This window comes from Excalfactoria chinensis, chromosome 7 (assembly GCF_039878825.1).
Source record: "Excalfactoria chinensis isolate bCotChi1 chromosome 7, bCotChi1.hap2, whole genome shotgun sequence".
In the NCBI taxonomy this organism is placed as follows: Eukaryota; Metazoa; Chordata; class Aves; order Galliformes; family Phasianidae; genus Excalfactoria; species Excalfactoria chinensis.
In genome coordinates this window covers 20,912,618-20,940,003 of record NC_092831.1, presented here as the reverse complement: position 1 = coordinate 20,940,003, position 27,386 = coordinate 20,912,618, and the positions used below count along the sequence as shown (strand labels likewise).

Below are 27,386 nucleotides of genomic sequence, written 5' to 3'. Positions count from 1 at the left end.
TCTTTTTTTTCCCTTTCTTCTCTCACTTTTGAGTTTTAAGGGAACTTCTTTCCCTTCCATTCAGGCTTGGATTAAGGTGTGCAAGGACCAGAAGCTACATCATTCTGTTGATGGATATATTGTCTATGTGCATCTCTAACCTAAGAAATGCGGAGCTGGGCTTGACAATTTGCCAGGAGCAATGTGCTGGACTCTTCTTTTTCTGCCTGGAGCCTTAAGCCAGCCAGCATGTTGGCTTTGGCTCCTTGGGATCCGTAAGTTGTTGCAGCGCTGGGGGAGTGATGACCAAGTCCTGGTCCTCTGCAAACCCCTCTGAGTGTTCTCCCAAAAAGTGATAACACATGCTGGTTTTCTGTTGGTATTGTCTCTAAACAAATTGTTATGAAGTTTCCTGTCTTGCCCAGTATCTGCCAGGATGACTTGTGCGGACTGTGCAACCTCTCTCTAACTGGAACAGGACCTACTTAGGCAAAACAAAGGTTGGAGCAATGAAACTCTTAAGAGTGGGCCAGCAGCATGTGGAAAGTCACCATCTTTTTGAAGTCACTCTTCTGTTTTCATTCTTCTTTGTTGTTGTGTTCATTTGCATTGTGTCCCTTAGATCTTAGGATTGCAGACAGGTGTCTGAGATGAAGTTAAACAACTGTAATAACAGTTTATTTCCCTGTTGTCTCTCCTCCCTCAAGTAACAGAAAAGTATTAGCTCTAAAGAACTAAAGAGCAATGTTATTTCAGAATTTTATTTCCACTTCAAACATCTTTGCTGTAGATCAGAGAATCTGTAAAACTAGGATCAGTGTTTCTAATTCAGTTTGTCAATGGAAGGTTCTCAATCAGTTGGAAACTCCTAAGCTAGAGAAACAAGCCTCTGCTGTCAGAGCCTGCATGTTCTTTTGTATATTAACATTAAATTCTCTGAGCTCCAAAGTCAACTCAAGGCTTCTTAGTGAAAGCAGATTTTGTCCAATGCAAATAAAGGATGATAATCCCCAGTTTGAAGTGTTCTTGGTGTCAGCAGCATACATCCTGGCACAGGGACAGGGCTGGTGAAAGCTGCAGGTTTGCAGGAGGCTCTGAAAGTTGGGGGAGCAAGGAGTGGGTTTCAGGGCTGTGGGGAACAAGGTACAGAGGACAGAGACAGCACAATTACAGGAAAGGGTATACAGGTGTCTTTCAGTGAAGATATCTGGTGAAGAAAGAGAAAGAAATGTCTTTTTCCCAGTCTTTCTCCTTGTTATCTCCTACCACCTACTCTCTAAAATTCTTCCTCCTGACTGCTATCTTTGCACATCATGTGAAGGGGCAAGTCAGTCCTCAGGCTTCATGAGGCAGAAGATCGAGGAGCCAGTGCTGCTCCTGTTGCTGGGAAAGGATAAGGCTGCAGGATTTGTGTTCCGCTGCTGCCTTTGGGGTGTCAGGAAATGGGACATGTTGCCAAGTACTGTCTGTCAGGCGGGTGGGAGCGTAAGTTCTTGTATAGGAAAATATTCATTCAGCTGTCACTGACAGCTGCATGTGTTGGCTACTGATTGTTGCTGATCTGCTGTACCAAATTAGCAATATTCTTCTGCTTAAAAGATTTATAAAAAAATTCTCAGACTAACTAGCAACAGGATTTTAGGTTGAAGAGGCTTCAGGTGATGCTAATTTTGATCTCTTGTACTCAGTCTGCTCAGGAGCTGCAGGGAATAGGAGGAATTGGATTATTAGAACAGGAATCTGAAGGAAGCCTAGTATCCAACGGCTGGGCATGCACAGTTCCCATCAGTTGTACAGTTATGTGTGTTTAGGGATTATGGGCAGAGAGCAGCAGGACTCAGCTGTTTGTCTGAGCTTCTAGATGCGCCCTGTGTAGGAAGGGATGTGCTAGACAAAAAGCAGAACTGTGTGGCTTGGGGAATTAATTCAAAGAGGATCCTTGATTTGTTGGGTGTTTTTTTGTTTTTTTTTTGTTGTTGTTGTTGTTTTTTGTAGCTTGTGTTGTGTTTCTGTGCATGGAGCAGCAATTTACTTGAGTTGGTGAGGCAGATCAAATATGGAACTTCCTTATTTCTTCCCATTTTGATATTACTTGCAGCACAGGGGAAACTGGAGAGAAAGTAAGGTAAGCTTCTCTGTACAGTGACTGCTACTCTTGAGGATACTGGGCAGGAGGCAAGTTCTCCTGTGCTGATGCCTTGTGCCACAGCAAGGTGATAATCTTTTCTGCGTTGGTTCAATGTCAGTAGGATTGGGGTGGATAGGAAGAAACGCTGCTCTCTTTATTGTCTCTTCTCTTTTTTCTAAGCAACATTTTGATTCATAAGTTACTGTTTATGATAGCTTCTGTCAAACCCTGAGACTCCATGTTGGCAAGTAGTATCTTATTCCTAAAGAATAAGCATTTCTTAAGCATTAACAATGCTATTCAGTTGTTCTTTTGTCTCCATAGCAACTTTAAAAGTAACAACAAAGCAGTAGGTGATGTTGTCATCCAAAAAATCTTTAATGCTGAAGTGGTTGTTGATAGCAACAAAATGGATGCCAATGTGGGGTCACATGCAGCAGTAATAGATATGCCAGCTATGGCAGAAGTATTGCATGTGACATTTTAAAGTGTAACAGAAAGTTAGGTTGATGCAACGGGCAGATTTTATACACTATGTGTATAAACAATATGCGTAAGATACTGTTTCTAAGTTCAGCAGCAAACTGTGGTTTACCTTCTGTAATGGCATAAGTTGTGTGCTCATTCCGTACACAGTGTGTGCCACCTTGAGCTGAGAGCTCAAGGTTTCTGCTTAGTTTGTTGTGGGAATAGAGAGTAAGTCTCCTAAAGAAGGTAGAAGTTAAAGGTTATTGTTGTCATCTGATTTCAGAGCTGATCTGAAAAAAGAAGCTTACAGAAAAAAAGGTAATGCTTTTCTTACAAATAAAATAAAACTTGACAAAGAGAAATGATTATCAGTTAATTTATTTTTATTTTTTTTTTTTTTTTTTAATCTTAACCCCGTGATCTCAGAAGCTTTGCTATTTTACTGATATGTAGAAGCGAAAATCATTCCTGGGGAAAAAGCCATGAGAAAATCAGACTGTGACTAGTGCTGAAAACCAGCCAAGGGGGAATGATTGTAAGAAAGGTGCTTGAGGTATTAGTAGTGGGTTGTACTGTGAAAATTCTACCATTTAATACATACGAATGCTGTCAGTATAGCATGTACCAAAATACCTTCCAGAGTCTTAAATTACCTGGATTTGAATGCAGCTTTCTCCAGGTTAGTGTATCATGTTAGTGCTCTGTATTTTTGAAGGTGTCACCTCAGTTCTTAAGTGTAGAGTTTGCTTATTATTAGAGCTGTCTGTAATCAAAGCAGGCTCTTCTGCTCTACAAGAAAAGTGGAAGGTAGAGACTGACTGCACCCGGGTGTTTCTTGGAGCCTGACTTGATGGCATCAACAACCCCTCTCTGCACATGGATAAACAGAACAGCTTCAGTCAGTGACGCTGTGAAATACCATCTGTTTTAGACTGCAGAGAACTGGGCAGGTATCAGTGTTATCCTCATGATTCCAGTTACATCTTTCTTTCCCTTCATAGTATAGACAACATTAATATATTTTAAAATTTGTTTTATTCAAGTAATTTTGCTTGTTTGCAGTATGAAACACATCCAGCTCTCACCCTCTCCTTGCCTCATGAGGGAAAGTATGTTTCTTTCTTGTTTTCTTTCCTGTTGTTGTGGGGATTTTTGTTGTTATTGCTGTTTTGTGGTATATTGAGATGGAATGCTCCTAAAAGAAAAATTTCAGGGCTGTCAATGTCATCAGCTCAACAAACTCAGTTTCCTTATTTGTTTTCATTTGTCTCAGTTGGATAAACTTTCTGAGCAGCTTTTGGTTTTGGAAGTCTGTAGGTAAACCTAAAGCATGTATGTACCTCAAATGAAATAACAGGTATTTTAAAGTTACCAGTCATGCTAGACTTTCTTAAAACTGTAATTAAAGTGTAACTCTAAGCTACATAGTCCATGACTGTCAGCTGAAGGACACTGCAAGGAAATTTAGAAGTGGCAAGATTTCTGTCATTTTTACTGTCAGCCTTTGGGGGTTGAACATTGGGGCTGCCACCCACTCATTCCTCTGGCAGGTATGTTCAGTTGTCTGAGAGCAGTTAGAGAGAGGAGACAGAATGGGGGGAATCTAAATGAGATTGAAATGAACAGAGGCAAACCTGCTCCCCTGCTTTCGATGATATTAATTGAGATGAGCTGACGGAAGTATGAGATTGTTTTTGCCAGAATGCTTAATAAAATTAATTTTATTTTCATGAGAGATGGGAAAACAGCTGCACCTCAGATTGGCAGGCTCCATTTGCTTGGTGATAATAGCAGAAGTATTAGTGGTTTCTCTGTACCTGTTTTGTTTCCTGAACAAGACATAATAGTGCCAAGAATGCCTGCACATCTGTTGTGTGTGTGCCTGGAGCAACTGAAGGCTGCTGGCTGCAGGCTGGCCCCAAGTTGAGTAGTGCCTGCTTTAAATCGCTATCACTTCCAACTCAGTGCTGTGCCTAGTCTCACAGTGACATTTTACATCTCATTGCAGTCCTGTCCTCTTTGTTTGAATCTTCCAGGGGCTATTTCCCTTCTGACATGTTCTGCATTAAATCTGATTTCCTAACAAATTTGATCAGCCTATAAACAAAGCTGTTCTTCTTCCTAAATTCAGTTGTCTTCTGAAACCAAAGGTAGCAAATGATTCATTTTCCTGTGATGTGTCACCAATGGACCCTTTTGCAAGTCAAATATGTGTTTATACTTTTGTCACAAACTTTTTCAGTGTGAGCAAAACTTTAAGAAGTGGGTTTTAATCAAAATGCTTTGACATATTTAGAGGTAATGGCTGAAACCTGTTAGTCACCCTGGAAAAAATAATATAAATACTTTGACAGGTATACCCCTTTGTTGCAACTAACATGAATCCTAATATTCCTAAATAAAAGCTCTGCTTTCACTGATGTAACTCTCAGTATTTTGCATGGAAGCAGATAGTTATGGTGGATATCAGGGGTATGACAACTAGCAGCTGTGCTCATGGTGTGTTAGCATGAACTTTGATAAAAGTGCTTTGAGGAAGATTAAAATTTGAAATGAGACATAACTTATGTTTGGGAATAAACTTGTGGGTTTTTTTTTAATTTACTGCTCAGATAAGAAGTCCTGCTCTTGACTGTGGTGCTCTTTTTTTCTTGATATGAAGATAAATGTCCCATGAACAAAAGTTCCCAGTTCTATTACTTTGTGGAACTTTCCATTTCATGTACAGCACTAGCAGGACTCTATACAAAATGCTTTGATAAAAATAGTATTTATACAAAGTGGAAAATTCCACCTTCAGTATGAGAGGGAATCTTAGCAACCTTCTTTTCCCAGAATTTGCAATGACTCTATTGAGCGCTATTAAAACGTTCAGTTGTCAACAACAAGATCAGGCAGAAAAGTAAATATGGAAAGCTTTTCTGCTTTAATTGTCTGCAGGAGTTGGTACATGACTCTTAGAATGATTCTCGTACAGAGTTTATATTGTTCTCTGCATGTAAACTGCAGAAAAATACAAATACCACAGAAAAACAAACATGAAAATTTCAGACAGAGATAAGTGCTCCTATTTCCCATTGATTGGACTGAAAACTTTTTCTCTATGAAAAGAGAAAAGAAATATTTCTGCATGCTTTCATATTTTGCCAAGCTATTGGCAACATTATTTCAGTAGAAAGGACCCACATTTTTGCTGTGCACTGAACTGGATAAAATCCACTGCACCTGGGTCATCTTTCATGCTTATAGCATATGTTTGTGCTTTAGTTTTCTTCTGCTAAATTTCTTTACATTGATCTCTCATGTAAAAATTGTGATAAAACTATTTGAAAGAACAGGCCCTTTAAAATCAAGCAAGACGATCTTTACAATTCAGTTAAAGAAAAAAGAAAGTATATGACACTAGCAAAATAACAAATATCTTTGTAGCAACTTGTCTTTAATGGCTGCAATCACAGTATACCTTGCTGGTCATTTAAGCCTCTTCTTATCCATAAGGCATTGCTTTTGCTATACATACAACACTGTTTTATTCTGTCTGGATACTGTCTTGTGTGCTGTTGAGATTCCCAGATTCTCTAGGGAGGTTATTTCCACAGTCTGCTTCAGCTCAAAAGGAGTGCCACCATGAGCACTAACTATGACTCAGAACTATGTTGGTGTTAAGAAACTTCCCCTGATGTTCAAACCTAGTGGGTTTGATTGGCTTCTTTTCCAGTTATATCCTTTTTCTTCAATTGTCTCTAATCTCCAAACTTTCACAACTCTTTGCTAGTCTTTCAAATAGCTTGCATTGCCCCTTGCCTCTCTCGATTGTGTATTGTTACTATCTCACTGTTTATATTTGCTAGATTTTCTGGAGCTTGCTTCTTGTATCAGTCACTTCAATTTGTAAATCCTTTTTAAGTGAAGAGGTCCTGCTACTTCACATAATAAGCATTTCCATCAAGTGAGCGATAATTCTTTCCTTCATGGAAGGTGCATTTTGATACTTCGAGCTTTGTCCCTTAAGCTGTCGCTGGGTCATGAGACTTCATGCGTAATGGTTTTGTGCAGAGGAGGAAGTTGGGCTTTTTCCTCCTTATCTTTCACTGCCACTCTAACAGGTCAGTCCTTCACTTTTGCAGCTCAAGTACAATTTGGAAACATATACAATTGTTTCTACTATTTGTAATTTTTTTCATAATTCTCACCATGTGCCCAAAGTTATCATTATGAAAAACTTCTCAGTGTCCAGGATATTTTTATTTTCTGTAGTTTTTGCTTGTCTTATTTGTGTTCTGTACTGCTGCCTGATGGATTGATTCATCAATCTGTAATCTATCCCACCACATGAAGAGCAGTTGGTCTGAAATTGATTTACAGGTTTCCTCTATTGTTATGTTTGAATATGCACATACAGGAATAGAAATATTGAATAAAGCTCATCCTACCCAAACACCTGTTGGCATGAAGGTTTACAGTCACAAAACTAGCTGGAGTTTTTCTCTTCGTACCATGCTGAAATCCAGCTGCTCATGTGATTTCTTCGTATTCCCAGCCTTAAGTTCATTCTTCCTTTTCTGTGTCACAGATGCCAAGATTTAAACACAGTGCTGCATGTGCGATCCCACCCCATAAGATGAGCACTTCTCTGTTAATATTGGAAATGAATTTAGAAAGGATCATGAGGCATATTTCCTCATTTTTGTTGTAGAATGTTCATCTTTCTTCATTGTTGCAACCAGTGCTATTAAATCTGGGGGGTAAATAGATATTTTTATATTCTGGCTGCAGTCCTCTAAAGACAAAAGTTCCTGTTTGTTTTTGTTTCAGTTATTGGTCACTGACTTCTATTCAAATGTACACTCCATAAGGGTTTTAAAATATGCTACATTTCTGCTTTCAGTAATAGAAAAGACATCTGAGGATTGAATTTCACCTTGCATGACTCATTTTTGTCTTGTGAAACTTTCTGAAGTGTTTACTAGAACATGTTTGAAATTCATGTACTGGGTAGTGCTGTAGAAGTAGGCATTTCTGCATAAGACAGAAATTGTCTTTGCAAAACCTGTAGTTAAGTAGTCTCTCAGTTAAAACAAAGCAAAGCAACAACAAAAAATGAATACACGCTGCTTCTTTAGGGGGGTAGGTGTAGAATACTTCTCTGTACTGTAAATGTTCTGCTACTGAAAAATAGATTTGTTCTTTCCTGTTCTCTTCCCCACTCTGACTACACTTTTGTAAATACTTAAGGATTTCATTTTTATTTTTGAAGCTTGTAGCAGAAATGCTAAGTCAGGGCTTGAAATAGTGATTGAGCACCTGGTGAGAAGGCAGGGCCAACCCTAGGGAACTCAGGTGTATGAAATGCACTGAGTGACTGGAAGGAGTGGAGTCAGGATTCACCCCTTCCCAGACCTTGTTTAAGGGTTGACAGCAGAGGTAAGAGTATCTCGTTGGAGATCTCTGTGTACCTGGTGCCTACGGAAGGTAAGCTGCTGCTTTCCTTTGTTTCTGTGCCTGTTGTATTTGAGCAAATCCTCATGTACAGCCTAGGACCTTGCTGCTCTGCTGTCATTACTGTGTGGGTTACAAAGCTACTTAAAGCTATTATGATCTTTCTAATTAGAGCACATAAAAGCAGATTAATAACAAATTCATTTCTCTGATCTCCTCCTGTCCTGGAAGGCATATGCTATAGTTAAGGATAATTTTTCCCCAAACTTGAGTATGAAATCTGTCCAGATAACGGCTTTGGAAATTCTGGAGAATGGTGCAAACTCCAAGGGGTGTACATACCACCAGGGAGGAGGAAGGTAGTTTATGCCAGCTGTTGAGGATGTCCATGCTGGAAGTATAGTTAGCCTGACCTCGGTTCCAGGGAAGGTTATGGAACAGATAGTCTTGAGGGAGATCACGTGGCATGTGCGGGATGGCCGGGGGATCAGGCCTAGCCAGCATGGGTTCATGAAGGGCAGGTCCTGTTTGACCAACCTGATCTCCTTCTATGATCTAGTGACCCATCTGCTGGATGAGGGAAAGGCTGTTGATGTGGTCTACCTGGACTTCAGCAAAGCCTTTGACACTGTCTCCCATGGTATTCTCCTGCAGAAGCTGGCAGCCCGTGGCTTGGATGGGTACACTCTCGGCTGGGTAAGGAGCTGGCTGGAGGGCCGGGCTCAGAGAGTGGTGGTAAATGGAGTTAAATCCAGCTGGCGACCGGTCACGAGTGGTGTTCCCCAGGGATCGGTGCTGGGGCCTGTCCTCTTCAATATCTTTATTGATGACCTCGATGGGGGCATTGAGTGCGCTCTCAGTAAGTTCGCAGATGACACTAAATTGGCTGGGAGTGTGGATCTGCCTGGGGGTAGCGAGGCCCTACAGAGGGATCTGGACAGGCTGGAGAGCTGGGCTGAAGCCAATGGAATGAGGTTTAACAAGGCCAAATGCCGAGTCCTGCACTTCGGCCACAACAACCCCAGGCAGCGCTATAGGCTTGGGGCGGAGTGGCTGGAGGACTGTGTGGAGGAAATGGACCTGGGGGTACTGATTGATGCACGGCTGAACATGAGCCATCAGTGTGCCCGGGTGGCCAAGAAGGCCAACGGCATCCTGGCTTGTATCAAGAATGGTGTGGTGAGCAGGACTAAGGAAGTCATCCTGCCCCTGTACTCGGCATTGGTGAGGCCTCACCTCGAGTACTGTGTCCAGTTTTGGGCACCTCAGCACAAGAAGGACATGGAGGTACTGGAGCAGGTCCAGAGAAGGGCAACGAGGCTCGTGAAGGGCTTGGAGAATCAGCCCTACGAGGAGAGGCTAAGGAAGCTGGGGCTGTTTAGTCTGAGGAAGAGGAGGCTGAGGGGAGACCTTATTGCCGTCTTCCAGTACCTGAAAGGTTCTTACAGTGAGAGTGGGGCAGGTCTCTTCTCACTAGTGACAAGTGACAGGACAAGGAGAAATGGCCTCAAGTTGCACCAGGGCAAGTTCAGGTTGGATATTAGGAAGAACTTCTTACCAGAAAGGGTGGTTAGGTACTGGAATAGGCTCCCCAGGGAGGTGGTTGAATCGCCATCCCTGGATGTGTTTAAGAGCCGTTTGGATGTGGTACTCAGGAATATGATTTAGCAGAGGTGTTTTTTTTTTTTGTTGTTTTGTTGTTTTGTTGTTTTTTTTTTTAGAGATGGGGTACTGGTTAGGCTGTGGTTGGACTTGATGATCTTCAAGGTCTTTTCCAACCTGAGTAATTCTATGATTCTATGATTCTAAGTATGGTCTCATTCTTATAGGTGATTGACCTCCAGTGAGTATTTCCAAAAATGCCAATTCAGAGCCTACTTCTTAATCTAGTTCCTGGATTAGCCTCTTTGATTGGATTCTGCTGATGGAGTGTGTTCTGCAGCATGGCTTTACTCCGAAGGGCTGTTCTGCTGCAGAAATGTATGGCATATTTTAAACCCATTATGGAATGCAGACAACTGTGAAACCCTGACTGCTGTATCCACAGGAACGTTTGAACCTGGACCTTTGATAAGGATCTGGTCTTTCATCCCTATCTTTGCAAACTTCACTTGCCCAATTCAGCACACTACTATGACAATTATGTGCAAGTTGATGTGATTCAGAACATTTGCATGAGGTGAAGGGTGCAGTGTGTTGTGCAGAATGGGTGGTGGTAGGAGGGTGGGCTGTGATCCTTTCCTCAGGCTGTTGGCTATTCTGGCCCCCTCACAGCAGATGCTGTGACCTGTGTGGTGTGATAATCATTTGACTCTTTCCTTTTGCTGTTCCATGTATTTACTGGGCTCTTTGTATAGCAACTTAGGAAGAACATTAGTCAATGAAAAGCATGTAGAATTTTTTGTTAATGTAGTGTCAGTCTGATAACAAATACCTTGATCACTCCTTTTATTGTTCCTTTGCACTGTGAAACTCTAGCATCTGACCTAGCAGTTGTTGTGTCTACACAGTGCTCCTCCTGGTGATGTTAATCAGCCAGATCTCACACTTGTGCTGCTGCTAATCCTAGTGAGGCTGTGTACTTAAAAGGAACCATAATGGATTCACACCAGGGCAACAGGTGCAAGCTTGGATCATTTGCTGGAGTTCTGTGCATTGCACATTGTACCTCCAGGCCTATAAGTTTTTACAGCAATTTTGTTGGCCCTGTTTTTTTTTTGTTTTTTTTTTTTTTTTTCTTCACAAAAGAAAATGCATGCAATTAAAAGGGAAAAACACAGAGGTATGATTTTTAGGATTTCTTGTTATCTGAAGTGTATTACCTTCAGTACACAAGTCTTCTGCTGTTTCCGTCTAACCAACAAATAAGTATGAAGCGCGGGTAATCTGCAAGGCAATTGAGAGAACTGAGAAAAAAGGTTTACACGTGAATTTAAAGCTCAGTGATTGGGAACACAGTCACATTCTTAAAACAGAAGAAGTAAAGTTCAGGATGGAGGAGAAAGAATGTAAAGATGTGCATTGCTCCAATCTTCTCAGAATCATAGGCTTGATATTTACCTTACTTCATAGCCAGGGGTGAGAGAAATACTTCTACCTTTTCCTGGAGGTTGGATGAAGCTTGTGTGCGGCTACGTCTGCCTAATTCATTAGAACTGAGGAAACAATAAATTAAGGATTGTAGCTTTTAAAGTCAGAGGGAACTATTACTCTTTAAGATAGAGAAAAGCTGTTACAGAAATGAGATGGGGTTATATTCTTTATAGGCATTAGAACAGAATAGTCATCTTGCCTGCTGTTTCTTCATACTAAATCATGCAGCCTTTATCACACTTACTGAAGGAGTTCGGAAGTTCTTTTAAAGACTCCTTAATCTAAGTGCCAGTGCAAGCTATCAGGAAGTGTAGCACAGAAAGCAGAACTAAATGTAAGCTGTTTCTGCTGTGAAGCATAAGGACTGTATGTGGAGATAGGAAAGGGGAAGTAGTTTGAATTATAGAGGGCGAAAGAAGAAAAGTAATGTGAAGGACAAAATTTAAAAAAAAAAAAAAAAAAAAAAAAAAGCAAGAAATGAGAAAGAAGCATCTAACTTTAAGAAATCTTCCTGTAAATGCACAATACATACAGAATAGCATGGAGAAGGGTGGATTGTTATTCTGTAAATGCCAGAGGAAGCAAAGATGGGATTGTGTGCTGTTTTTGTATTGTTGGTGTTAAAAAGAGTGATTCTGTTAAAGTGACCATCATCTTACTAAAGAGATGATATGGCGAGATTGCAATGTAAGAACAAGTTAGTGTTTTAATGAACTGGGATCTTAAAAGTTCTAACAAATGCTGCTTAAGGATACTTGCATTGAAGGAAATCTCAGAGCTGTTTCTGTTGTGAAGACCCAGAGCACTAAAAAATGCCTGATGGTTTCAGAGTGTTTTTTAAAAGTGGAGAAGGGTCAATATGAGTTTGGGAACAGATTTATTATCTTCCCTTTGAAGAAGCAGACAAATAAGTTTATGCTGAAGCATACAGAAGGGAGCAGGAGCTGAGTAATAACCAGCAGGGCAGATGAGCAGGGCTCACCACTCTGTGAATGCAGGGAAGGGATGCTGTGTAGCACAAGCTGAAAGTGAGATAACACCGCCCTATTAGATGGACTCTATCCTGAGAGAGAGAAACACAGTGTGACAGGCATGAAATTTGTCTGCTATGCTGCCAGGAAGCTGAGGGCCAGTTTGGTGGAGTCTGGGCATGGATGAGAGGTATCAGTGCTCACAACATTTTTCATTCTTTTTTTTTTTTTGTCCACCCCGTCTCACTGCTTTCTTTGGATGGCTGTGGGTTCAATTTGACCAGCTCACAGGTCTGGCTGAAAGCATTTTTCTCTTTTCTTGGTTTGTTGCTGGTTTGGTTATAAACACTGGGACTCGCTGTGCCAGCTCAAGGGAGAAACTGGGAGTGGATTGGAGGGATGTTGGGGCTGCCCAGCCTGTTCAAGTGTGATTGTGGGTAGAGATGCAAGCTCCATGGCAGTATTCATAAATCTACATTCATGCTTTTCTCATAGTCTTTGAAAACATAACAGCATTGAAACTCTTTATGACCCAGCCCAGGCAGGCCTGGTGCACTGCTGATTTCAAAACAGAATAATGTTCCTACTCAAATGCCAGTTACTAATTACACTAATTAATGTTCAGTAAGGCTACTGATGTGGTGATTAGTGCTACCAAATCCATTAGTTATAAATCCATTAGTTATAAGTCTGTTGTCTTTATTTCTCCTCAGGCTAGATACCATGTACTCTATAGTTTTATGAATTTTCAGTTTTTTTTAGTTATTCTCAAAGTCAGGACTGATTAGTAAGTAAAATGGTGCATCTTAATACAGCAGAGTTAGGATTTGAGGGCTCTGATCTTCTGAACCTCATGATCCTCCAGCATCTCTGTAACCCTGCCCTCCAAGGTCCCCTTTTATGAACTTTTTCAAAAATTTAAGCAGACACTATCTTTTTAAAAAAATAATAAAATAAGAGTTTACTTATAAGATATGTTGCAGCCAGCTAGCCTTCTAATGCTGTGATCCCCAAACTTAGTTTTAAGAACAATAATAGGAAATGAGCTGCTGAAATGCTGCTTGTCAGTCTTTTAGGTTATATTTGATCTGGTGATGTCAATAATAGGCTGCCTTCCCTCTGGAGTCAAGTTGCAAACAGTGTCCTCGAGGGTAATTAAAGCTAAGCACACAATTACAGCAGCCCTGATTTGTTTGGACTTGTTGGTTGCCCACTGCCTCGCAGCACCTAGCATTACAAATGCACCGTGCCGAACTGCAAGGATTATTTATCTCTGAGTCTCATGCTGTTTATGTTTAAATGCTGCAGTGGAGGTGGGCTGTAGCCCTAGGCAATAAGGTAAGCAACATGACACCAATTAGCAGCGGGAAGCCTTTGTGGGACAACGTGGTCTGTTTTATACCTTTGTTTTGCTGAAATGATTCATGGTTGAGTGGTCTCTGTGAAAGCTCTGCAGTTTCTGAATACTGTAAGGCTCTGGTGATCTGTAGCATTTTTCTTCCACTTATAAATGGCCTAAACTTTGGTCAGCATTGCAACTCTTGTCCTCTTTTCCCATTCTGAAGCACCGTTGTATTTTTAGGTGTGAGAAGTACTAGTCTGTATGGCTGCTATTTTCTTGAGTAGGGCAAAATTTCTGCACTTATTTCCATTTACAGGATAACAGGATGCTGGTAACTCCTAAAGCTCAAGAAGCACAGTTCTGACATGCCACTTGCTTTGACATGTAGGAGTGTGGGCTCTGAGCAGAGGGGGTGCAGCAGGGCATCTGATGAAGAGGGAACTGAAGTCCTGTGGGAAATCCTGAGACTTTCTTGTTTCTTTAGTTAGAGCACCAAGGAGGGACAAGCATTTTCCCTTCTGTAGTGTTAACTACAAAATTATGAAATTGTTTGGTTGTTTGTTTTTTTTTTTTTTGTTTTGTTGTTGTTGTTGTTGTAGCTACTTCTAAGTCATGTGGGATTTTCTTCAGTTAAGCCAGTATTAGGAAAAGGATCATTTTTTCACTTAGATTTAAATTAAACTGCATACGTAGTATAGTAAATCTGCCTATTAGTGTTACCAGTTTGACCTTTTTGGATGCTTTTATGCCGTGTGCCTTGGCAGAGCAGTTAAAATGCAGTGTTTATTGTAGGCTACATGAACAGTATTATGAATGATTTAAATTCTGCCTTTCTTCCCTGCCTCGTATTCCAAAACAGAAAGACTGTTATTCTTCTAAAAGTAACTACCATAGTATGAAAACATTAGCAAAGAAAAGGGAGGGTGGGACTGAAATTGTGACTCTTTGGGTAGATGGGAAATGCTTTGAATCTTCAAATTTCTTTTGAATTTTCTGAAACTCTGAATGCCTTTATTTAAAAACAAAACAAACAAACAAACAAAAAATAAAAAAACCCCACGCCCTAATTTCGTTCAGTAGTGAACCTGGTTTCCAGAGCTGACAGCTTGAAGAGCCCAAATGACCTATATGTAGTCTTCTAGCTGAAGGACATTTAGGGAGCTGTGTCAATGGAAGTACTTAGAGAAAGAAAACAAGAAACAACTTAGGTAGCTGAATGTTCTAGAAGTGATTGTGTAATAGGTGGGAAAAGCAAATGAAGCATTAAATTCTCTGAGCTAATAGCTCTTTTAAGAGAGTTAGAAGTTGTCTAATGGAGTTAAATGATTAGACACAGCTGTGACAATGTGTTTTTGATCTGGACCTCCTATTACATTTTTTTGCTGAGCTGCTTTGTTGGAGTATTTAAGTGTGATAAGGTAGCCAACTGCAGACATAAAACCCCAACTGTAAAAGTTAAGCTATGATGGCTTTGGCAGAGCAATAACAAAACAGTCACCCAGCAGCACTTCTTTTGATTGCCATGTTTGTTGCCAGTGGATAGCAACTCAGGGCCTCTGAAGGAAAGGCTATGTTGAGACCAAGTATAGACTGGTGTTGGAATTCAGGATAAAAGTTTGGATTTTGAGAAATCAGATTGTATTAGAAATGCTGAGGGAACTTGCTCTTTAGTAGACTAACCACAACTAGTTTTCATCCCAATATAATGGAGCTTATAAGATAATGTAAACCGGGTCATTTTTGTAGTTGTTCCTTAATAGGAACACATCCATTTCTAAAGAAAGGTATTAAGTAAAAAAATGCTTCTATACTTTTTTTGTACTCTAGGTAAAGGTATTTGTCTTGAGTGGGTTGTTTGTCATCATACCTCAGTCGTTCCAGATTCCTAAAGAGGGAAAAACAGTTGCATTTGTACTGGTATGGCAGCAAGCTGTTGGCACAGGTTGGTTGCTGTGCCTGTATGTTAATCAGAGAGAGGATGGAGTGCAGTGCTTCATCCTGGGGCACGTGCAGGCCTGATGCATCAAAAATATTCATTTAAAGAAGTCAAGACAGAGGCTGGAATGAAAGTTGTCTCATTGTCCAGGCAAGACTGTGGCTTCAGTAGGCTTGTGGTGATGTTATGTTCTTTATTGTGAATGGCAGCAGAAAAGCAAAAAAATTGTTGTTTGTTTTGTGCTGGGGGAGTGGAAAAGGCAAAGGGAGGCATCTGATGTGAACAAATGGAGAGAGGAAAAAAAAAAAAAAAAGGAGGAGTGATCTTTAGGTTTTCAGAAAGGTGCATTAATATGGATGGCAAGAGAAAGGAGAGCTGAAAAAGACACAAATATTTTTTGTTGTTTTTGTTTTTTCATGCTTGAACAACTTCATTAGAGCAAGCCACTCTAAAACAGCACTTTCCATAACCAATTAGGAGCAGAGGAGGCACAGAGCTGGACCAACTGTGGGCACCTGAGGGAGATGACTGAGTAAGACAGGGGTTCCCAGGACAAAGAAACTGGAGTAGGTTGTAAAGCTTCAGCTTACTTCAGTGCATGCAAAAGTATTGTGTTTATTAGTAGCTGTCACCATTTGTTTAGAATAAAATCTGACTTGCTAAACTAAATGGTGTTAAGAGGTAATGTGCCACTCTGTGTTCCAGTCAAACAAATCACCTCGATTGTTTTAGAAGCTTAACAGAAGAGTTAACTCATAAAAAATAATGACAAATATTGCTGTAGTATCTATAGATAAGGTTGTTGTTCTACTGCAGCCAGAATGTTTCTTCTGAATATAGTGAAGGATATTCCTTCATTCATCTAATTCCTAGGCTTGGCAAGAAGCCAGCGCCAACGACCATGCTTTGATGCCAGTATAATGCTTCTAAAATTCATTTTTATACTGAAGAATGTGTGTGGAATAAGGTAACAGAGGTGCTGTAAAAGTTAAGCCGGGCATTGCACAAGCTTTTCTGTTCTCAGCTTGCAAGAGTACAGGGAAGAGGGCCAGCCAAAGGAGAAAGAGGGCAGTGGTGTGGGTCACACACCAACTGGGGAGAGACAGGGCTCTTCCAAGCATTAGGAGCTGATAATTAAAACACAGTTATTTAAGGAAAATGCAGAGTAGTCTGTTCATTTTCTAATAATCGGACTTACCTGCTTGTTCCATCTGTTCTGCTGTCTTTTACACAAAACCCACAGGGATTTCAGTTTTTATTTCAAACTGTTATAAATGCAGCACAACTGCAAGGGAAGTAAGATTTTCTTGATCTGTTTTGATCTACTTGTCTTTAAAATAGTGTGTGAAATTACGCTTTTCAGTTTTTTCTATGCCCTCATTTTGGGTAAACATCAATATTTGTTCTCCATGATTCTGATGTACTAACTGTAGAGATTAGGGGAATAAATATTTCTGTTGAAAATTAATATTATTCAAATATCAGCTTTTCCATTATTGTCTTCATATTAAGTGCATGCATGGACTACAATATGTAGTCCACATTGTCATCATTGAAATGAACATTCTTTAATCATAAAGCATTGGAAATGGAGAGCAATTAGACAAATATTAAAAATTCATAGACATTAAAGTGATTCAGGGTCAGTCCCTAATATTTTAGTGAGGAATGGTCTGGTATCATAAAGATATGTTTGCTTTGCATGTTTGTTTTTTATTTTACAATCTTCTTAATTAAAACAACAACAACAAAAAACTTGCAACACATACCTATATGTTTCTTTCTGATTGTAAATGAGCTATGTATAATTATCAACACTAAATAAATAAATAATGTCTGGCTTCTTGGATTGATGAAATGGCAGAAAATCCATTTGTTCCAGCAGCATCAGGTTTTGATTGATTTTTTTTTTTTTTTTTGGTACTGATCTAATTGGTGGAATCCTACATGTATTTGAAAAGTAAACATACTTTATTTCACAGTATCTGATTTTATACAAGAGGATAATACTGAATTCTGTCAGTGCATCTTGATAATACATTTATTTTGGAATAATAATGGAAACACTAACTTCTAGCATACCAGAAATCACATTTTAATTTGTACGGGCAGAGTTATTTCTATAATCTGACTTAGTTTAGGTAAGTCATACTTATAGTTGAGCATTTGGAGCTTGAACCGTACCATATATAGGTAGTTTTGTATGTTGCAGTGAAGTTGCATTAAATGCCTCTGGGTTTTTTGAAGCAACTGCTGAACAAGTAAACTCAGGCTGGAATGAAAATGTTTGTTGTGTCATTTTGTATCCAAATGTTGCTCTCTGAGATTAGACCTGGGCTAATGCTTTCTCATAATTTGTGTTAAGATGCTTGCGCAGGGTGGCTCTTTCTTAAAGCTGTTGAATAGCTATAATAAGCTCTACACCAACTCTTGCTGCCTTTCCTTGTGGGTTCTTAAAAAAAAAAAAAAAAAAAACAACAAAAACAAACAAACCAACCAACAACAACAAAACAGATTTGAGAATTGTACCCATTGTTATTTGCCAGACATGTATGGTTTCTGCTGTTTAAGGTGGTTAATGAGTCGGTCCAAGGTCTGACTGTTCCCTCAGTTTATGAATAATGTTGAAGAATGAATTCAGTGCACTCTCCAAGCTTTAAAAGATGCATGAGTAGCTACCTCTGGTGATAACCATATCAACCCCAAAGGGCCTGCATCCTTGTTCATTAATGAGTTAGTTTGGGTGGTGCCCTGGGGATGCAGAAGTTCTTAGCATTTTTCCTATTGTCAGAGGGGAGCTGTGCCTTATCTCATGTATACCGGGGTTCTACTTCAGTGTATTTTTTAAAATAAGTTGCATTGTCTGGATAGTGAATATTTCTTAGAATTGTGTTAATTTGCCAATTGGGAAACTATTGAATAAGCAGCCTTATCTCTTCTTTACTCCTTCACTTTCAACAGACTAAAATCCCTATCAGAAGTCTCATTTATCATAATTTCACATTACAAAAAAAAAAAAAAAAAAGAAAGCAACGTTTGTTCTATTGAATCCTGGAAAAAAAATTACTGACATGCTGTATTTATTTACTTTGTTTTAATGTCCATAAATATTATTAATGATATTACAGAATAGCTTTTGCTTACAACATTTTTATATCAACTCCTGTTTTTCAGAAAATCAAAATTACTTCATGTGGGATTAATGTTGTTTTAGCCATTTGTCTTAAGCATGGATAGGAACATATGACTCTGTAATGCTAATTTATAGCTTATCTAAAATAACTAAACCAGAAAGATCCTGAATCCTTTGAATCAGTAACGTTAGGTAGCAAAAAAGATTAATATTAATGTTGTTCACTGTAGGGAGATATGTGATATCTGCCACCACAGTACCTAACATATGTACTTAAACTAGAAGAGGTGATTACTTGACAGGTAAGACTGGTTGATTGCATTTACGGTGAAAAAGTCACAGTGAACATGTGTGGGCAAGATTGAATGGGAGCATCAGATCCTAGGGAAGATTCCTAATGACATTTTTTATGGTGGTTGTTGTTGTTGTTGTTGTTTGTTTTCTCTAGCTAGGTTGCTTCCCCCTCCCCCCCCCCCCCCCCCACCCCATATGTAATCTTATTGTGCCAATATTCTCATAAAACTGCATAAAGTCAAGTGTCAAGTGTTGGGTTTCTTTGTTTTGTGTTTGTTGGGGGGTTTTGTTTTGTTTTTTTGCAGAGTATAGGCAGTAGAGCTGAAGAGAGTTTTATTCGATATGAAAGCCTAGGTACTACCTCTGGCTCTAAGCTGTTTATAAAACTGTTTTTTAGTCTCATGCTGAATAAGTATTTCTGACAATATTCAAAACTTGCACTGACAAAATTAATAAACTGTAGTGAAAACTGTGGAGACCCAGAAAATGGTTATGGATGAATGCATGCAAAATTCTCCCAGAACTGTTCCCTGAAACATTTCAAATGTGTCCTGTCTGGTTGTAAGTGTTCTGGAGTGTTGAAGGAAAAGTCTGCAAATTAAGATGACAGTGTGAAGTCTAAAAGCAGGGTGACTGTGCTTAGTGTGGTTGCAGCACGTAATGAGTTCAGCCAAAATGTGCAAAACCAAAGGGATAAGTTGCCATCATCTCTTGAATGGATACTTTTGGCTCAAAGCAGTGTCTGCAAAATGGTACTCTAAAAAGGTCAAGGGAAGAGAGAGCCCAGAACTCACCCATCCCCTAAGAACAGTTGTTCTTAAATTCCTAAGTTCCTTGGCTGGGAACTATGCATTGATCTGGGTGGTCATAGCTCCACATAGCCAAAAAGGGTCAGGCAAATCTGGGATGAAAAAGCCATCATGGTGTGACCCTGTACTGACTCTTCTCACGTCTAATTATTGTAGGTAGTGGTGGATGTTAACAGATCAGATGAGATCCTGTTGACCCCCTAATACTATGTTGGGTCACACATTAAAGGTGATCTTATGCAACCTGAAATGGATGCAGATTGCCCACAGGATACTTTCATTTAGTCCCAGTAGCACATCAGTTACTCTCTCACTGTTCCTGTCTTGAGTTTGGACTACTTGTGTCCTAGGGCTAAAGTGATGTAGAAAGATATCAAGGTGATGAAAAAAGAAGAGGGAATTGACGGTGGCTTTGGATTTCTCTGTAGTGGCCTTTAGTGAATGCTTTTCAAGAATACACTTTCAAGTTTGAACAGTTGTACTCTTGTGTTTTGCTGGAATCAACACCTTTTCTGCTTGGAAAGGATGAGCAATGGCTAATAGCCATGATGCAAGCTAGCCTTGTGTGCCTCTGCCATGACTGTGCTCTTGCACAAAATGAGACATTTTGACTTACCTGCTCACATGAAAGCCTGCTTTCCCCCTCTTATACAACAGTAAAAAAAAAAAAAAAAAAAAAAAAAAAAAGACCAGTTGAGGATTTGGCAGTCTTCTGCTCACATGCCCTGTGCATAGGTAACTCCTTCTTTTATTTTATTTAATTTTATTTTTTTTTAAGGTTAAAATAGTGCTTATACATTTCAAACTTAAAATGAACAAATGAATTTACAAGAAATATCAGTTATTTATGCCAAAGATTCACAAGTACTTTAAAACAATCTGTGTTTGACAGGTAAATTGTCTTTATCATTAAAATGCTAATGAAATGGTAAACATCTGTAAAATTTATGATGGTAATGAAGCTTGTCAGCTACATCTTTCTTGTGCCAGCATTCCAGCTTTGCCCAGGTCTGCATACAGATCAGGTGGAGTGATGGTAAGAATCTATTTGGCATTTGGAAGAAGTAATACTGGTGGAAAGTGGGTTCTGTCCTATTTAATAGAATGATTGCTATGAAGTGCTCCCTGCTGTAGTTTGGGTCATCTTTACCTGGTCATTATTCCAGAGGCTTTCAAATGTGGCTCTGAAAATAAAACTTCAGTCCAGTTTGACCACTGTTATTTGTTTGGCAGTAGTAGCAGTAACAAACTGCAAAACAGAAGTGAACAGTTATCAGCGCCTCCACTCATCAGTCTAGTAGGTGCGTACGTTTTCCATATGGATTCTGAATGTATCCTATTCTGACCGTGTATTGTTCTGGCAGCAGAAGCACCATGAATGGCAAAGCTGAGGGCAGATTTCAGAAGTGTTTGAAATGGTCTGTGCCCAGCTGCAGAGTACAAAGAAGATTGGTATTTTATTGCATGCTGACTGTTTTCTAATTTAAAAAAATAATAATAATGTGACAACAGTTTACTATACCTCAGTTAAAGACAGCATCAGAAACTCAGCATAACTCTGATTTTAAGCTTCAGTGACAAGTTAACTATGCTGTTGCTTTTTTTTTTTTTTTTTTTTTTTTCCTGTAAAATGTAATTAAAATAACCATAGCTTCATATGTGAGGAGAGGACAGGTCTTTCATTAACTCTGTAGATCTTAATTGCTTCTGAACTTCAAAGAGAAACTTGTAGAAGTTTGATGACTGCACTCTGTGGACTTTAGGTAATTGAATACAGTGTAGCTGCTGTTTGAGTACAGCTCTGAAACCTAAATTATGTAAAGCTACTGTTTCAGAACAAGCTAGTAGAAATAATCATCACTTTTGCAGTTGAAGATATTTTCTCAGGCTAAATCCTCAGAGATACTGTGTTCCTGTTGATGCATTTTTATTTTCATTTTTTTCATTATGGATATGAAGTAGGAGATGTGGACATCTTAGGCAGCCTTTAGCTTTTTGACATTTGTGACTGCACTTGAATAAGCTTTGACTTAATTGAGCCCAAGTCATCAAGTTGCAGGGGCTTATGCAGAGGCAGAGCACAGAGTTTAACTGACTTAAAGACTTGAAACAAAGCTTACATTTATGCAAGTACTGAGATAGCAGAAGAGAGAAAATATTTTCCGATAGTGTATCTCAGACATATTTTTTCTTTCAACTTGTGCAGCTCAATTGGGATGGTGTCCAGTTCTCTTTCTGCAGTTGTCAACAATCCACCTTTCTACTGTCCTCACCCTTTGTAGAAGAAACAGAGAATGACTGTAGCCTGCTACTCATCTGCTGGTCTAGAATATAGCATTTATTATGCTGCAGCTGTGATCAAATTGTCTGTGTCTCCAGCATCTACAGAATTTGAGCTCAGGGCTAGTTATAAGTGTCTGGCTATCCAATAAATTGATGCAGACCCATCTGCCTCCTGAGCTCTGCTTCTCTCTCAGATACCAGAGAATGGGTTTGAAATAGTGTCCGTGGAGGCAGGATGATGAGATGAAGAAAGAGGAAAATTTCTCTGCCTTGAATTTTGCATGTCCTTAACAAAGAGGGAGATGTTTAATGGTTCTTTAGCAACCCACATGGATTGCCTGGCATCTTGCAAACAGAAATAAACAATTTGAATTTATGGGAGAAGAGAGGAAAAACTGTTTGGTTTACTTTTCTTCCCCCTCCCCTCCCCAACTGGGTTTAAAAAGCTCAGGCAACTTCTGTGAGAAAAAGCTTAGTTACTGTGTCGGCTGTGCTTGAGACCAAAGAAGATCCCCAGAGGACTGTTATGTTCCTGGCTGATGTGCTGGCCACTGTGAGTAGGAGAGGGAGGTAATGGTGGAGAAATTCTGTTGGGAGAGCCTGGGGGAGAGGCAGAGAATGACTCAACCTCCTGTAAAGACCGGGGAGACTTGTGTTCCAGTCTCTGCTCCAGTCTGTGTTGAATTATTTATTCAACCCAGGAAAGAGAATCTGATTTTTATTTTATTTTATTTTAATTTTTATTTTTATTTTTTTCCCCTCCTCATTTTCTATTTCAGGGAGGAAAATATTGTTTGAAATCTATTTTGTATGATTTCAGGGAAAATAAAACCCTCCCATAGGCAGAGCTGGAAGCAGTGTGCTAGACACACCATTGTGTGGATAGAGTAGATAGCTAGTTGTAAATGAACGTTTGGACATCTGTGCCTTCGTGTTCCTTTGGGGCCTTGTTGAGGGGGTGGTGCTCAAGTGTAACAACTCTTGCAAGTACATTTCTGCAAAGCCCAGGTTTGCAGGGAAAGAACTGGAAGGAAAACGTTGCTTTTCATTACATGTAAAGAATTGAGTTTGTGTGTGTTGCCAGCTGATAATTTGTTTGTTTTCTAATATTTGTATAGCTAGGTAATACAAAAGGCATTCTTTTAAATCTTAAGTAAAATGATGTATGTGCACTACCTGATAGCTACAGAAGCCATCAGAAGAAGGAAAAACAAACACATAGCTTGCTATTTGGAAACAGACCTCTGAATTCAGTTTGCGTGTACTGCCTGAACTAGCTGATCTAACAGGCAACCAGGAATTGCAAAAGCATCTGACTTCCATGGGCTCCCATCCTGGTCTTTTTGGCACAGAAGAATTGTTCAGCTTTAGGAAGGATTTATTCAACCTGCCAGGGTGATTTATACACCATATGTCTCCTCTTCAGCGTCCGAGTATCCGTGGCCATAGGAGAGCACTCTGCCTCATCAGTAGTATGTGGAAATAGGTTTCTTTTAATGATATTAACTCCTGCAGAGCTGCTTTATTACCTCAGTGTATTATTTGTTCGCGGAGGTTGTGTCAGCAAGAGATAGCTATGTTGTGTGTAATGCAGAAAGGAAAATACTATGAATTGCTGGTTTTGTTTGCTCTTGGCAGGCACTACTGCACTTCCCACCCTTGTGCGTGCACCTACCCTGATGATGCAGCCTCCCCTGGATATCAAACCCTTTATGTCCTTCCCTGTGGACAGCAGCTCTGCTGTTGGATTCTTCCCAAATTTTAACACAGTAAGTAAAGGTGCATCCGCATTTAGTTTCAGTGTAATGCTTTCCAAGCCAGTTATAACATTCAGTATTGAAGTTGACAAACAGAACTGTGTGCTGTGCTGGTTACTGCTCTCTTGTGTGACAATCTCATGCTGTTCGCAACCTTTTTGCTGTATGTGGGCCCCAGACCTGGTCTGTGGGGTGGTTGTTTGTGCACTGAAAAAGCCCCATGGCTGAGTTTTAATGAGCAGTGGAATAATTTTGAGCTTTTGCCTGGGCGTACATGTTTCCATGAACTGTAAAAAAGGAAAAGCTGATGTTAAAGGGAAAAAAAACTGAGTGACAGGTAAAGCTTAGGTCCTCCATCAGCATAAACACATCAAGTGCACCAAAGCCACCATTTTGCATACTGCCAATCCTGTTTCTGTGTGCAGGGATAGTTCAGTGTGGAATGAGTTGGCAACCAGTAAGTTAACATCAACAGGAAGGAAATTGTTGCGAGTCATTTCTGCTGAGTTAGTGAATGTGATTTGTTGATCCACGACTGGCCCTTGAACTGTAGAGCACTGTGACTATCACTGTTGTGGGGAAGGGGAGCACTGCCACCACCAGCAGGCTGTATTCGGCTGAGCCACTACTGCTCTCTTCCTTTGCTGACTTGCCTTCTGCTTGAAGTTAGTACAGCAAGTGGATTTATTTTTCTTCCTTGCTTGCAAGTTAATCTTGTGCTACAGCACATGGTGCTGTGGAATGATTGCGTGGTAATATATCAGCCAGCTTCTCTCAAATGTCACCAGCCTATCTTGAGGTTGTACATGTGTACAGATCTGGGAGGTACAGGCACCTGCATGTATACAAAGACAGGAAAGGTACAAATCCGTGTATGTTAAAAGAGCAGGAGCCAAAATCCAATACAATTTTAGAATTCTGAGTGTGTCTCCTCTGGACATGATGCAATTCACATTCATTATCCATCATCAATACCTTTGAGAATTTGGTTATTGATGTGTCTACTTTCTAATTGCACTGGTATTATAGATGAGCTTTTTCACAAAACTGTGTGTAACATCTCAGGGAACATTTTCTTTAGGGACTCTGTTGTTGTAGTCAACCATTATTTGTGTTCTGGTGATATTATTGAATTTCTGAGTTGTGGTAACTTCTAGAGGCAGATTAATTTTGATATTTAGGCTCTTTTTGTTTATAAACACTACCTTACGTTTATCTGGATTACATTCCATTTGCCTGTTTTCTGTAGTCTTTATCTTTCACACCTGTCACTTCTTTCCAAAGTTCTATGAGTTTTAGAAGAGAAGCCTGTGCCAGTGTCACATATTGTCTACTTCCTTAGAATTCTTGTAATTATTAAAAATCACACTGTTATGCACCACAGACACATTTTTTTTTTAAATTCTCCTTTTGGAGGAACAGTATTTCAGTACTGTGCTATTTCTAATTCTTGGACTTTGCCATTTATCTTGTAGGTATTGATTTTCCATAATAATCTTTTATGATGGACTTTAATGCTCATTGGAAAACTAAATTATTTATGGTTATCTTCTGACAGGCACAGAGAACACCAGCTGTCACACACATCCTTTCCTTTTAACTTAGCACAACCTTTGCAAATAGGCTTCTATGTTTATGCTACTTTTCACTGTGAATACAAATAGGTGCAGGGAGATTATGTAAAAATTGTCAAAATCACTGTTCCAAATCAAATTTGAGTGAACAGAATCAAAACCTACATGACCCCTCATTTGTGCGTGTTCAGAAGTGCCTTCATAATTCTTTCTGTACAAAGGCAGAGAATTGGAAGAGCAGCTTGACCCTTTTGCCTGCCCCTAAACTCATTAATTGCCCTGTTGATTAACCTCTTGTGAGAGACCTTGTCAGGGACTGTAGACAGCAACATCCATGGTGCACAACACCAAGTCTCTTTGCCTTTGGTAGGGCTGAGAAAAAACACAAGCATATGCCTCTGTTCATCTTTGTCTGTATTCACTGAAGATGAGAAAAAGAAGTGTTGCCTCAAGAGGACTTATTTGCATCAGAAATGGTTTTCAATTCTCTATCAGAAGGTGATTTCTGATGAAATCTTAAGAGTTTGGTACAACAACTAACAGTAAGAAAACTGAGGTAAATTATATTAGCTAGCAACCTGTTTAAAGGAGCACCCCTACCGCATTTCCAAAGTAAGTTCGCTTCTAGATGGAAACATATAAAAAAGGGCTTACCTGAGATTTCTATCATTAACTTTAACAGTTTTCAATTCTGAAAATGTGTGGCAATATGGATGAAACACTGGTGTCCCCATTTTGTTTGTGAACATATTCTGATTGCTTGCTTCTCTCTGCATGGTATGCTTTCAGACAAAATGATGAGAAGACTCTTTTTGAAAGGAAAGACTATCCTAGGTGTAATTTATTTCTTGATGCAATTGTGAGATTTACTTTAAGATGCCTCTGTTCTGTTTCTCATGAAAACAAGTAGTATTTATCTATTTGTACTCCAAGTAAATTTTTGTTTGTTCTTTGGGATTTGCTTATTATATAGGACAAATTAGAGAGAGAATGCTTGTACTGATTCTTTTGGATACATTCCTTGGTCCCTTAGTAAAGAGGCTTTTTTGTTTGAGTGTATCAGTTCTGAGTGCAGAACAAAGTACTCCAAGCAGCAAGGTTTTGCTCTGTTCTTCCTGGACTTCTCAGAGCACCCACAAATGGTTTTATCAGAGCAGAACAGGTGTGACCAGTCTGTCACTCTCTGAACTTGAATTGCTGCACAAAAGAGCACTCTCAGAAGCACTGCAAGCAGCAGATCCAAAGGGGGCAGCATGCTGTCTCTGGCACCAAGTTTTGTAAGCTCTTGCTCAATTGCTCATACTTCTCCATCTGAAATGCAGAATTTGAATCAAATATTGGACTGATATTACTTAGAATAGTTTTATTTGTAGCAGAAGTAGATCCAACTTCATAGGGAGTTCCCTGACTGGTACCTCCAATTTGGAAAGGATGCTCTGCAAAAGGGTATTGATAAATACAGTTCTGTAACATGCAAAAATGATTTCAGTGTTTCCTTACCACGTAACTTCTTGTTTGTTGATTACATTTTAAGATCTGTGAGATTTCAAAGTCAAGTACATAGTGAAAATCAAAGTTAACATTACTGTACAGTTTTAATTAGGTCCCCTCATTGTGCTTCTATTATAGTCTAATCTTGAATTTTACATGCCCTGGCTTTCACCACATGGCTTCATTCATTGTATTCTTCTTTCTCCCTGAATCATTTTCTTATGTCATTTGTCTTGTGGACCAAGTGAGGGAAAATGCGCTGTGGTTACATCACAGATGATTATCGCTATGCATATGCTAAAGTGGTTGAAAGCAAGAGTTTATCTCACAAAGCAAACTAAAGGATTGCTGCCTGTATCTCCCTTTGGGGGTTATATAGGCCTCAGGGAAAAAAAATTCTGAAAGCTACACGTTCTACCTTGCCCTGAAATGAGAGTAGCACTTTATGATTCAGTCAAAAAGTGCAGTCAGGGACCTGTCAGTCTGCACAAAAGCAATGTCAGCAATTTCTGAGATTCTATCATCATAGAAAATAATCAGCAGTTCATATGCTTCCTTCTAAGTTTGTTATGGCCTCAGGGGTAATCAAAGATTATACTATCTCTTGTAGCATTCACATTAGCAAGATATGTCCCATCTAGCTAGAACAGGATTGGTTTTTAAATGCCTGTTTCTACTCTCGTCATGGT

General features: G+C 39.5%; 1 protein-coding gene across 11 annotated transcripts in view; it reads left to right on the top strand.

Annotated features, from left to right (window-relative positions):
- The window catches only part of ZNF385B (zinc finger protein 385B), a 153,823-nt gene that overhangs the window by 82,262 nt on the left and 44,175 nt on the right, over positions 1-27,386 (top strand). For 8 of the 11 annotated variants that reach the window (XM_072342213.1, XM_072342214.1, XM_072342215.1 and 5 more), the window contains one exon: positions 23,514-23,644. The exons of the other annotated variants lie outside the window; for them this stretch is intronic. In XM_072342213.1, coding sequence (XP_072198314.1) covers positions 23,514-23,644 — 131 coding nt within the window. The remainder of the gene's footprint in view (positions 1-23,513; positions 23,645-27,386) is intronic. 11 annotated transcript variants of the gene reach the window in all.